Source organism: Ictalurus furcatus, chromosome 5 (genome assembly GCF_023375685.1).
Source record: "Ictalurus furcatus strain D&B chromosome 5, Billie_1.0, whole genome shotgun sequence".
NCBI lineage: Eukaryota > Metazoa > Chordata > Actinopteri > Siluriformes > Ictaluridae > Ictalurus > Ictalurus furcatus.
The window spans coordinates 21,671,664-21,685,642 of NC_071259.1; the positions used below are offsets into that span (position 1 = coordinate 21,671,664).

Sequence of the window (13,979 nt, forward strand, 5' to 3'; positions counted from 1 at the left end):
AATGTTCACAACAGCCTGAGAAATGTAGGATTGAACAAATATACAAATATTTTAATTTAATGACTACAAATTACAGAGCATGGACCCTCTGACTCCGTTCTGTGTACCTGCCTGCAGTCTGACATCATTCATAATACAGAGCACGTGGCACTACTGTTGCGGCCTGTTTGCTAAAGGTGAGGAGGGACAGACAGGTGTTGCCATGCAGCGTGTCTATGTGTACAGTGGCAGACTGCCAGGCAGATCTGATTCAGACACCGGCATCCAGACGACTTATTTGGATGAGATCCCAGATGGCGAAGTTCAAACCAAACCTGAGAAGTTTGTTTATTAAAACATGAATGAGGCCACTCTCCTTTTCCACTTATCTCCCACTCTTCCTCCTCTTTGATATCAGAAGGCATATAATACTTAATTAACACCTCCCGGCCCTCTGACAAGGCAACGGGATACCGCAGCCGTCTTTATCAGTCCCCTGCTGAGTGTTACTTCGCACTTATAGAACAATGCTGAGTTTAACAACAAGCCAGGCATTCAATTCAAAAGAGCACCAAGGGCTCGAAAATGTTTGCAGAATTTGTGAGAGATTACTTTTTGCAAACTTCACAAAAACTCCCAAATTTGACGGAAAATGTATCCGTGTATATGAAAACAAATACACACATCTGATATATAAGTTTCTTAGGTAAGTTTACGTCCAAGTATATGTGAAAATAGAACAAATCCTTCCTCAATGCCCAAAGACATGAGAATATATCATCCAAAGAACGCTTCAAATTAGCGATCATGAAACAGCCTAGACATGTATGGAAATACATCAGTGTCAGAGTTTGCTTGCTACTAAAACTTGGCAATGTGGAAGCTTACATAGCTGCAGTTGAGACACATTAGCTATGCAGACTGCTTATACTGTGCCAGCTTGTGCCTTTGAATCAAACACAATGGGCCACATTGTTATAGGAAAACAGTACACAACAATAATCGATTAATCTGTGATTGGGACTGTGAGTGCGATTGTGATTGGGTGGTGTGATGTGGCAGAGGGCAGTTACCATCCCAAAGTGGATTACTTTCCCAAAACAGCATGTCCCGAAGTGTTTTATTCCTTTAATACCATGTCAATTTGCCAGCAATTGCAATTTTTCTTATTTAATAATGAGCGACACATCATGCTTCTTAACAAATTATACTTATAAGTTATGGAACGTCCATGAGAAAAGTTAGTACCTGTTATCACTTATATTTAATTATATCAGCTATAAACAATCGTTCCCTCACCAGCCTCTCTTTTTTTCTCTTAGTAAGTTAATTAGACAAAAAAAAAACAAAGTCTTGTAGCAGAGAATCATAGAACAATTGTGTTTGAGAGAAACTGGAAAGCGCAACCTGAAGGGGAGTCCTGAAGACTTTACTGGGGCGGAAAACTCACTGTCATTTAAAACGTGCTGACACCCAAAACTCCTTCCACAAATGTTAATCAATCATCTCCAGTACAGAAAACTTCCATTATATACTTTAGCTCTGTTAAATAACAACACATTTGTAATGCATTTATTAGCCTTTAGCCACTGGTTAGATTTTGTGAATTGTCTGCCATACAAGCCCCTATGAATGTGTTGTTGCTATAGAAATGATAAGGAATCAGGACAAGTGCGTTAATGTACACCTGAGATTCAGATTAGAGCCGGCACGCCTGTCAGAACTGTGCTGTTATAGAAAATATGCAGATTATAATTGGTAGTTAATGAAGTGTTAGACTGGCTTGTGAGAATTCTGGAGTGACTAAAGAATGTAGGCTTTTGCACTAAATCTGTCTCAGACCACCGTGTAAATATCAGTGAAAATCTTGATCTAGATCTTGAGCTAATGTATGGGACTGAAGTTTCATTGGGTTTATGCCAATAGCAAATCAATACATGGATATAGCTATAAGTGCTTAAACAATTAGCGTGACGGTAATTGGAAGAGAGAAAAAAAAACTCCAAATGATATTAGTGCCTTTAAATCAATGTTCTAATCAATTTAGTGTTAAATGTGTTACAATATATAGTGCCCTGCGATGGACTGGCACCCTGTCCAGGGTGTACCCCGCCTTGTGCCCGATGCTCCCTGGGATTGGCACCAGGTTCCCCCGCGACCCTGATGAAGGAGTAAGCGGTAGAAGATGGATGGATGGATGGATGGGTGGATGGATGTGTTACAATATATGTGTGTTGTGGCAACAACTTACAGACAAGCTTAGGTCTTAAAGAAGAAAACTTCTGCTTGGACATCTGCATTGCATCACTTCAAAAAAACTGCATTGCTATTAGGTAAATACTGACAAATGACAGAAATTTGTGCTATATATATAATAGTCTATTTAAAGCCACAGTTTGGTGCATTAGTTTGGCCACAGTTGACCTGGAAGTTGTAAATTACCCACTGAATTAGTATCAATTCATTAAGTGAAACACACTACCACACAGCTTTGAAACAAAGCAATCCGAATAACAATAACGGCCACTGCAAATTTCATTCATTATGTGAAAAGAGTATTAGATTGGTTATTTATAAACCTGAAACCCTATGCTGGGACATCCTGAGCAGGGAAGTATGGAGCAGGAAGCCACAGGTTGACTTCCTCCTTCCTCTATTGCCATCCTGTTTGGGCATCCGCTCTATCCCTCTTTAAAAGCACAGCTGGGACTGAGGAGTCAACACCAGCTGGATTAAAAGGACGTCTGGGGCGACACTCAATCACACACAGGCAACTGGTGAACAGTAAAACAGCTAGGGGTCTGGAGAACCAGTGACCTGTTGGATTAGGTACATGTGCGCTCAGCTTGTACTTTGTAGCACAAAAGTAAACACAACACATTCAGTCCAGTTCATTCTCCTGAAGGATTTCTACCACTTGTATGTGTGTGTAGAACCAGCAAACTAAAGATAAATCACTGGCTGCTCAGTTCTTACAGGTCAGCCAGTTCATCCTACTGAAGCTTTATTGGTGGATAGCATCGATATACTGCACTGGACTGTCTTTTTCGTTTACATCCACGGATAAGCTCATAAAGTGGTGAGAAAGGTGAAAATGTACATTTTTTTAAATCTAAACTAGGGATGTAATATATGAATACATTATTTGAAATGAACAGTCAGTTCTATATGGATACAAATACAGACATGAATATATATATATTTTTTAAAACTTGCCAGAAAGGTTCACATGACATCTGGTTAAGACTAGAGGTGTGCATTGGGAATCTCATAGGACACAACAAATTTGGACAAAAACCAAACAGGACAAAACAAGTAGGTCATTAAAAAAAAATAATAGTGTCATTGGGTTGCACCCACTAATCTAAATTCACGTAAAAAAGGTATGTCAAAGACTTAACCCACAAGTTCCTAACCCTAGTTCTGTAAATGGTCTGCACTTATATAGAACTTTTATCCAAAGCGCTTTACACTGTGTCTCATTCACCCATTCAGACACACACACACACTCACACACCAATGATAGCAGAGCTGCCATGCAAGGCGCTAACTTGTCATCGGGAGGAATTTGGGGTTCAGTGTCTTGCCCAAGGACACTTCGGTATGTGAAGTCACGTGGGCCGGGAATCGAACCGCCAACCCTACGATTAGTGGACAACCCGCTCTAAGACCCGAGCCACAGCCGCCCTTCCTGTACTACCTCCTGTCCTGCACATTTTAGTGTTTTCAACTAATCAGCTAAATAAGAGCCTTTTTCTGGGTTGAAGTGGGTGTATTCCAGGACCAAGGTTAGGAAATTGCGTCTTAAACTTGTCTAAACCCTAGGGTTAATGTGTCAAAAGACCAAAAAAGACCATGGGAAGTGCCTTCAGAACGTTTTCTGGACAAAAAAAAAATTGAATCTAAAAAAGGAACGGATGAGCTGGTATGACATGCTTTACTCATTGATTATGTCACCCACTTCCGGTGTTCTGAAATCCATTTGTAGTACTGAGGACATTCAGTCAACTTTCATACATTATGTCAGTTCTACAGTGTCTACCTGTAATTACTGCCCATTTTATTCTCTCTATGGTAATGTGGCATTTTTACAGTGTGAGCTGGTTAAAAAGCTTTCGAAGCATCAAATAACCAAGAGTGAAAACTAGACCTTATCATGTCTCAGTAAAAATAAAAATAAAAAGTGTACATATCTATCTCAAATATCTATAAAGCTCAATAAGCTGGTTAGTAGTTCCTTGGGAAATGTGTCAGGCCACCCAGTTCAGGATAAATGCATGGATGTGTGTTTATGTAAAGTATGATCCAAGCGTTGTGGTTTCCCTTGGGTTGCGAGACAGCCTTCCATTAGCCATGGCATTGGTTTTCTGGGTGTAAAGTGAGACATACTAGCAAACAGCTGGATTTCAGACCCAAACAATCAGGAGCAAAAGCAATAAGCAAAAGCATTACCACCAATGATGGCTATGATGGCTTTCTTCCTATGTGTGAACAGGTGTCTCACTTAAGCTGTCATCGCAAGTGGAAGATGAGAGGCTGTCAGAATAATCAGCAAGGAGGAATTTGATTGGATGTTCACCCTTTAATATGTCAAATGAAAGGGTGCACAGTCCAGGAATGCCAGCTCTACCAAACAAGCATTCAAACCCATCTAAATATACAGTATATGCGTGTAATATTAACAACATTCATAATAGGCCTCCACTTATAGCACAGTTTCCGACGCTGTATTAAAAAAAAATAAAATGTTTTTATGTATTTATATATATAATCTTTCACACTGCAAATGAGACCTGAATCTTGATAGCTTATCAAAATATCATGTACATGAATATAGTGGTATGTATCACATACTCACTATCAATATATGCCTAATTCATTCATACACAACATCCCTAATCACCTAATAAGTTTTATATGCAGCTTGACCGGGAATTGGGTTTAAAAAAACATTTTTAATCTAGAAAAAGACACCAGCACCTTACATCTGATGTCATCTTGAAGCACCAACAGCCACTGAGCTTAACAGACAAATGAGCTTATAAATTGGGCCAAAACTGTGATTTTTTTTTACTGCAGGCCGGCTAATATCTTGCCGGAATGTTCTTAAAGCCTCTCAAAACACAAAAGCCTTTAATGTCATCAAGTTCATCCTCACATCAAGATATTTTACAAGTGCTGGCGTGCATGTCATGTTCAAAACACACAGCCGAATGTAAAGTACTGGGCATCCTATAACTCACTCCACTGACTTACAGCTCACCGCACAAGTGAAAATTGCACTGGGGTTCAGGACTCTTGTGCCCTGAAATCCAGAAAAGCGGTTTTACAACGTGATGCAAATCAAAACAAGAAAATACATGTCAGCTTTCGGCATGAGATTCCAACCACAGCCGCAGTTTTCATTCATTAAAAAAGAACCCAGCCGAGTTGCTTATGCCACAGCTGCTGCTTTGGGCTGCGCTTAAACACATCCCATCAATATAGCACTTAAACATATACTACAGTACAGGACTGCACAATCTGGACAAAACCCCAGTCGGCACCAACTGACCAGACATGCATTATAATCCAGATTTAAATTGGCCTATACAAAGATGTTATTGTTCCATTTTAAGTCAGCCCTGGTCAACTAAATATACATCTTTTTTTTTCTCTCTCCATATTATCATTCTTTGCTTGATTTCGCAGTGGCCATCTTTTCTAAATACTTAACAATGATGTTTCAAAAACTTTCACTCCAGTCAAAATCTAAACAGCACCCAAAAACATGTTGTGTTTGTAGGGATTTCAACTTCGCATCAAATTAATAAACACATCATTTCTATTGGCTGGATAGTGTGTCAATGTCATGAATCATCGAAAAACACCCAGAGAAACACTCATCTGGTGACTGACGCAATCTGTACAGCGATCATTCCCAAACTGTGACCTTCCACAGTTATTGGTACAGGCAAGCACATTATTGCGATAACGATTAACAAACGCTAAATTATGCATTACACACTGAAAAAATACATTACGTAATGAAAGCCTTCTGAAGGGCTTGAGCACTTCGTTCAGATTGATCTTCCATAGACACAAATACACTTAGACTTATACTTACTGTTGTCACTGTCAACAGAATAAAAAATGTATATGAACTATGCAGATTTTTTTGGGGGTTTGGACGGTGACACGGCAGGTCCCGATGCCACCTCACAGCTCTGTGAGGCCTCTGTGTGACGTTTCGCATGTTCTCCTCAAGTCTGCGTGGGATTCCTCCGGGTTCTCCGGTTTCCTCCTACATCCCAAAAACATGCCAGTTGGTGTACTGGCTATACTAAACATCCTCTAGGTGTGAATGAGTGGCGTCCCCATCCAGGATGTATTCTCAACCTTGTGCCCAGCGTTCCTGGGATTGGCTCTGGATCCCGACCCGCATAAAGCACTTATGATAAATGTATGACAAATGAGATTGCTTTCGAATTATTTACACATCTGCAAAGCAGAATAAACTTAACCTTTTGGAGGAAAATATTAATAAAAGAAACCATCACAGAAATTCTAATGGTTTCAACTACAAATACCATTACAAACCATCAATATTACTGGTCCTTAACGGTATCCACTAGACATAACATGCCAACAAATTACCAGTAGAGACTCACATGGACCATTAGCGTTTCCATTAAAACCTATACAATTCCAATTACAACTATTAAAACCGTTACAACCTCTATGAAGATTTCTATTGTTTGTTTGTTTGTTTTTCAGCAGGGGGAAGTATGTCAGTTTTTGGCAAATATGGCCAAATTAAACTGGAAAAGTGTGTTTATAATGGTGTGTCTGAGGCAGTAAGATACATGTAGGCTAAACACTGGGTCAATGGGGAACTAGAACAGTAGAAGAATCTTTTTAGGTCAAAGAAATGTTTTAAAAAATATATGAATGAATGAAATGAACATGTAATTAGTTGGAAGCTGGCTTGTCTGTTTAACTCTTAGGAAGAGACAGTATCTGTCAATCAAACCGCTTGTTTATCTCAGGTATAAGCTAAGCATAACGACCCATGTTTTGTCCGCTACGAAATAAAATAAAATAAAAACCCAGCATGTCTTGACTCACACTGCAGTGTTGCAGGACTTCACGAAGGTAAAACCGCCAGCAGCAGTAAAAACTCACCGACTGCAGGAAGGCGAGAGTGCGCACATAATCTCGCTCGGTGTTCAGCAGCTCGTTCAGGACACACAGCCGCAGGCGAAGCTGGCGCTCCGAGTCTTTACACCTCGACTGCTCGGCGTTTTCCCGAGCGCTGTCCTCCTCCATGTTCCCCGGAGAAAATCCTCCCGAAAACCCGATGCCACACTTGCGAAGACGCTGCCAAACTGAGCGGCGTGGATGTTTTCGTGCTTGTGTTGTTGTTGTTGTTGTCGTGTTAGTGGTTCTAGTCCATTCCACCGCGCATCGCACACACCACGACAGCCAGCCCTGTGAAAGCCTTCACCGTTACCTAGTCGATTAAATAAACTTTAAGGAAAGTTCAAACGCGTTTCACTAGAACATATTTCCCCTTTGAAAGCCGGTAAAGAGACGAGACGAGACGAGGGAACCGTGTCTTCTTCATTAAACAGCGTCCTGAAGAGAAACAAGTGAGGAACTGAGGAGCTCGTGAACTCGCCGTCTTGGAGGCAGAAAGTGACACGCTGTTGTAGTTACACTGAGGAGTAAATCAGTCTCTGAGGAGACCAGACCGTCTGCTCCTTCAGTCCCGTCTCATGTTCGCACTCACAACACACTCCACACACACACACACGCACACACTACGACTTTCTCTTTCAAACTACTCGAACAAGCTGGCTCTAGCGCTTTCTTCACTGAAGGTTTGACCGTTATTGAGTAGGCTACACTTGAGGGGAAAAAGGTGCTATCTACCACCCTGAGCGCTTCAGTCTTGTTTTTCCCTTTAGAGGAATCTTATCAACTGAATGTTTCCTTTCAGAACAGTTTCCAAGTTGAAAACTAGAGCTGTTTACCATCTATAGAACTTTTGAGGAACCATTTCTTTCCTCAGGCCCTGCTGAAAGAAAGAGAAAAAAAAACTATAGAAACCGTCAAAGAATTTGTAATGGTTTTAATGGTTATAATGGGAATTGTATTGCTTTGTGTTGCTTTCTATTGGTGGCATGTTGTGTCTAGTGGATACCTTTAAGGACCGGGAATGGTTTTAATGGTTAGCTGATGGTGTGTAATGGTATTTGTGGTGGAAACCATTAGGATGGAATGTCTGTGATGGTTTTTATTGGGTTTAGGGTTGTTGTTTTTTCAGCAGCGGGTGAACATCTGAAATGACTAGATTCAAAATTCCGCAGCTGGAAACGTGTTCAAGACCATTCAAATCCCACAGCATTTGATCAAACTTCCTAGCTATTCAGATATTGAGTCCTGAGGGGATGGAAATGAGGAATTAGGTTGTGGTGTGTGCGTCCAGGGGGCACAGTGGCCTAGTGGTTAGCATGTTTGCTTCACATCTCGCACACCAGGGTTGGGGGTTTGACTCCCGTGTCCACCCTGTGTGTGTGGAACTTGCATGTTCTCCCTGTGCTTCTGGGGTTTCCTCCGGGTACTCTGGTTTCCTCCGCCAGTCCAAAGACATGTGTTGCAGGCTGATTACCATTTCCAAATTGTCCAGAATGTGTGAATGTGTGTGCGATTGGGCCCTGTGATGGGGTGTCCCCTGTCTTGTGCCCCGAGGACCCTGGGATAGGCTCCATGCTCCCCCGTGACCCTGTGTAGGATAAGCAGTAGGGAAAATGGATGGATGGATGTGTGCTTCCACTGTTAAGAGTGCAACCTGAGGCACAGAAGCTTGTTGTTCATTTGGGCAGTAACTTTCCTTTCATGTCAGTAATACGTGTACACAGCTGCCAGGCAAATCATAGCCGGCTCACCAAGCGAGACCTTAACAATGGAAAGTAACAGTGACAAAAGAGGGAAGTGAGCAAAATAGTTTGCAGTGCAGTAAGTAGATAAATCACAATATTTGACAAATACATTAATATAGAATTCTACATTGCATAATAATGCGTAAACTTTCATTCATTCATTCATCAGGGTTGTGGTGAAGCTAGAGCCTAACCCAGAATCAATGTAGTGTGAGGTGGGAATTCACCCTGTGTGAAACACACTCATTCACACCTAGGGGGAATTTAGACTAGCCAATTCACCTATTGGGATGTGGGAGGAAACCAGAGAACCCAGAGGAAACCTACAAAGACACAGAGAGAACATGCAAAACTCCAGAGACAGTAACCCGAGCTCAGGGACCCTACATCTGTGAGGCAGCAACACTACCCGCTGTGCCACAGTGTTAATTAATGCATAAACAATTATCTCTAAACAGAATAGACCATTTCTGAACAAAATCTGCTTAAGTGTGTTGTGCAAAGCATGCTGGGACAGAACAGTACTAACAGAATAGACTAAAGGTACTTCCTCCTCACCTCCATAGTATTTCCAATATTCATATAGATTTGGTAGGTGCTTGCAGAGGCAGGTTTCAGTTCTAGTTATGGAGACACTACGAGTCAGAAGAACATGATGACATCCTGAGTGCTAGCACCCGAAGAACAAGCTGCAGTCAGAGACCATGAGCATCCTGTTTACCCACACTACAAAGAGCCCAGCAAAGAAACCAGTTAGCACAGAGGGCATATCATGTTACCGCAAAACCTAGACAGTGAAAACTGCAGCAGAAGGCTGGTCCATTCAGAGTCAGTGCTGATGTTCAGGCTTATCTTACTTAGCCATTCAAAGGCACACATCATGTTCTGACAAAAAGTTATCTATCAAGAATTAATGAGTGAATTGATCTTTACCACAAATGGGTTTATTACACTACTATGAATTTGTTTGTTTGAATAATTAAACAAAAGGCAGAGGTTTGGTGTAGAGCCACAAAGCCTGATGCAGGAAACCCTGTTGAGCAGCACATCATGTGTATAGAGGACTCCATCTAGTGACTGAATTCAACACTGATGTATGATGTCACTTACAGAATGATGAGTGTTGCATTGTTTTTGTTTGAATCCAACTTAAATTCAAAATAAATATTTCAGCAGTTAAAAGGTAGGTGCTGTATAATATTTACTACTTACACAATTACTACATTACTCTAGTGAAAAATATTTTACATCTTTATATTTTATATATATATATATATATATGTGTGTGTGTGTGTGTGTGTGTATAAATTAATGGAGCCAGATTTAATGATCAGTTTTATTTAAATATCCAGATTGGAATAGGCTCTTGTCTATTGAAAGGATGAATGTTTAAAGCATAACAAAGGGATTTCTTTGGTTATTGTCCAAAACAAAAAGGAAATATAATTAATTTTTTATAAATTTTATATTTATTTTATAAATAAATTACAATTAATTTAAAAATTATTTAACAATTAAACATTTAAACATTTAAAAATTATTTGACACTGAATGTGGGGCACGGTAGTTGGGGATTCAAATCCCACCTCTGCCCTGTGAGCACGGAGCTTGCAAGTTCACCCTGTACTTCGGGGATTTCCTCCGGGTACTCCGGTTTCCTCCCCTGTTCTGAAGACATCCGTTGTAGGCTGATTGGCATTTCCAAATTGTCATTAGTGTGCGATTGTTCCCTGCGACGGATTGGCATCCTGTCCAGGGTGTCCCCTGCTTTGTGTCCCGAGTTCCCTGGGATAGGCTCCAGGCTCTCACATGACCCTGTGTAGAATAAGTGGTATAGAAAATGGATGGATGACACTGAATGTGACGATGCTGATGAAAAGATGAAAAGTGAGTGAATGAAAGGAGTCAGAATTATCTTTAGACAGGCTACATTGTGTTTAAAGCGCAACACGACTTTTTTTTTTTTTTTTTTTTTTACTGTTTATGTAAAATCTAACATTCTTTAATTAGCCCTATTGATGTGATTGGTTATTCCTCTGGTTGTCAGTTGTTAAATCATGTGATGTGCACCATGATAGTGGAATTTTCAGTTTACACCATGCAGACCTGTGTTAAATCTCTGACCTTTGCGGGTTTTCAGTTGTAATCTTCTCATTTCACTCCTGCCACAGTGTCTTAGTGTGGTTTAGACATGACATTTCAAAACCTTCAATGACTTCTTCTTGAGCCATTTTAATGAGGACTAGCTCATGTTCACTGGATAATTGTCTTTGTGCATGACCCATATGCTCTTTAGATTTGAGTCAATGCCTTTCATTATCCACATTTATTTTTTCCTCTGTGTACAAAAGTCAGCTTTCACTTTGATGACAAGTCAATCATGACAGTTCCACTGTCAGGGTGGGGGGGGGGGGATTCTATTCATGTGCTCATTCTGATATGTTATCATTTCTGTAGTAACCGCTCATTCACAGAGACTTGTATGGTGGACAAGCTGCATAATCGAAGCCTAATAATAAAAGGATAAAAAAAATTTTTTAAATTGATATGATGGAGCTTTCAGTAAGGAGATGTTTATATGACATTTATGGAAGGAGTCGCAAGTATTAGCACTTTGCCATGTCAGAAAGCCTACTGCCTGTTACAGAGTGTTCAGATCAGAGGCGTTTGTGCTTTCTGGGTTTAATCACAAGCTGCATTTTTTGTCTTATTAAATTCAAGAGAGAAAAAGAATTGACTGTTGATGTTCCACAACATGAGCTATAAATGATTAAAAAGTATGACGTGTTGTTCTTTAATAAATTAAAACGTATCGTTGGCAAATTGCTGTGGTACGACAAGAATAAAACGGTTTGGGGGCATGCAATCATCGGAAAATAATCATCAATAACCCCATCACGGACTATTTTTCTATGAGAGCGTGCCTTGTCAAGTTTTATTCCTTGCTTAGCAACTTATCTTCTTTTTCAGATTAAATATTTACCTCCAAAAATGTACAAATATTGTGTGGTCTTAGGATCCATTCACTCACACTACAGCTTATGTAATAAAAACAGAAGCAGAATATGCGAGGTAAAGTGCACTGTACATTTATTAGCAATTTAAAGAAGTGATCATTTTTTCTAATCTTGTCTATACAGGTAACGTCTTCCATTGGAGTCCCCATTAATGTGCTGCCTTGCTCTCATTTTGATTCTGCTGCATTCCTGCAGCCATTGTGAAGCTTCTAGAGGTGTTGATCTAGAAGATCTGGCTTCCAACAACACATGGGTGATCGCCTACAGTTCAAGCTGTAGCACCACCTGCGGACTGGGCATCCGTACCCAGAGGCTCTGCCCTTTGGGGACTGATGACAAAGCGAACTCCCCGACATGCAGAGTTCGTCAGGTCCAGTGTTTGGACAACTGGCAGTGTGGGCTGCAGACACAAACGGCCACCGCAGGACAATATCTGGAGCTGGACTGTCTTGAGGAAGTCATGGAAGCCATGGGCCGCTTCGCCTTCGTGGTGTCGTGGCGCTTTGCACGAGGGATCATCACCACCAATAATCGCTTCTTCATACGGCGTGACGTTCCAGGGCTGGACAGGGTCATCCTGAATCCGGTGAAAGAGGAGGACGCTGGGACGTATCGCTGTGACGTGCTGGACACGTCTTACCACAGGGTGAAGAGAATGTATAAAGGACTTAAGGTTTTATCAGCACGTGTTCTGAGCCTGAACTTCACCAAGGGTTTGACTGAGTGGGAGAAACCCGGAGAGATTAATGAACCTGCAGTCACTGGGAAACCGTATCCAAGCAGCACCGTGCGAAATGTAGTGCTACTCAGTTTGTCCATATCCATCACCGTGGCTCTGATTGTCTTCCTCGGTCTGTTTGCTTTTTCTTACTGGAAAAGGTCAACAAGGAAGGACCCAATTTCCCATGAGTGTTAAGGAAATGTTGTTAAGGAGTGTTGATGACCTCACTAGCCATTTTGCATTTCTTCTCTCAAATGCGCACACAAGCAGAGTAATGTTCCCTACAATTTTTATATTCCCATTTCATCACAACTTAAAATGTGTAGAATTACATTTGATTAAATTGCTGAACACGGTGTCACTTATCCGCATTACTTCTAAACCCAAATGAAGAGGAGTCAGGAATCTGAGACGCTGTACAATGCTGTCTCGGAAATCAATAAATAATGTTCACAAGGCAGCAGAGTAGCACTTTAACAGCAGCATGCAATATTTACTGCTTAAGTATGCAAACACATTGAACAAACGAGAGAAGAAAGAAAGAAAAAAAAAGACATACACCACAGGGTAAATAAACTGGTGCTTTATTGAATTATAACATTAAAATTGTGTGCTCACCACAAACTCTCTCAATAACAAACCAGTAAAAGGTGCTCTATGAAGTGAAGCCACAATCTACTAACTTAATATTAAGGCAGAGAGAAGCCCAACTTCATCGTCTCACAGTAGAACGCAACGTTAAACAACCCAGGAGCAGTTTTGTTTTTTCTTTTTATATTAGATTTTACACTTTAAAAAAAAAACCAGCAAGCTCATTCTTGTTCACTACTCTTCTCAAATCCAGGGATACTCTCAAACATGTTCCTGGTTTGAATAAATAAGCCGTAAATCCTTTACGATACAAATCCTTTAAACATACACACACACGCTGACTTTATTCCAGAAGTTTCTAGAACGTATATAAATATTCTGAAATTAGTCAGAAAGACTAAGCTACTGTAATGATTGTGTGAAAAAGTAAATATAATCGACCAGTGTTTCTAGAACATTTAACAGCCTTCTGCGTGTACTATACATACCATGAAAGTTAATCAAATGTGCATCACATCACCCATGACCAAACTTCTGTGCAACAGGACGTTCCCAGATTTCAAGACCTCAGTAATCAAGATTTCGTCTCTTAAACAGTGCAATTTGAGCTTTGAACCCAGGGCCTCATTTATCAGTCTTTTACTAAAAAAAAAAAAAATACTGTGTACTCATGGCATACGTTAAATCTTCCAGTGATACAGCTCAGCCACTGTAGCATCATCAGCTACCATAGGCACAGACTAACCC

General features: G+C 40.6%; 2 protein-coding genes across 2 annotated transcripts in view; one reads left to right on the forward strand and one right to left on the reverse strand.

Moving 5' to 3' along the window:
- The window catches only part of prex1 (phosphatidylinositol-3,4,5-trisphosphate-dependent Rac exchange factor 1), a 94,335-nt gene extending 86,515 nt beyond the window's left edge, over nucleotides 1-7,820 (reverse strand). Inside the window, exon 1 of the mRNA XM_053625208.1 lies at nucleotides 7,144-7,820. Coding sequence (XP_053481183.1) covers nucleotides 7,144-7,287 — 144 coding nt within the window. The 5' untranslated portion in view covers nucleotides 7,288-7,820. The remainder of the gene's footprint in view (nucleotides 1-7,143) is intronic.
- A 2,231-nt stretch (nucleotides 7,821-10,051) lies between these two features.
- On the forward strand, nucleotides 10,052-12,997 carry tmem81 (transmembrane protein 81). Its single transcript, XM_053625209.1, has 2 exons — nucleotides 10,052-10,086; nucleotides 12,044-12,997. Exon 2 carries the CDS (start codon nucleotides 12,072-12,074, stop codon nucleotides 12,834-12,836), a length of 765 nt encoding a protein of 254 aa, XP_053481184.1. The 5' UTR covers nucleotides 10,052-10,086; nucleotides 12,044-12,071; the 3' UTR covers nucleotides 12,837-12,997.
- Nucleotides 12,998-13,979: the final 982 nt, after the last annotated feature.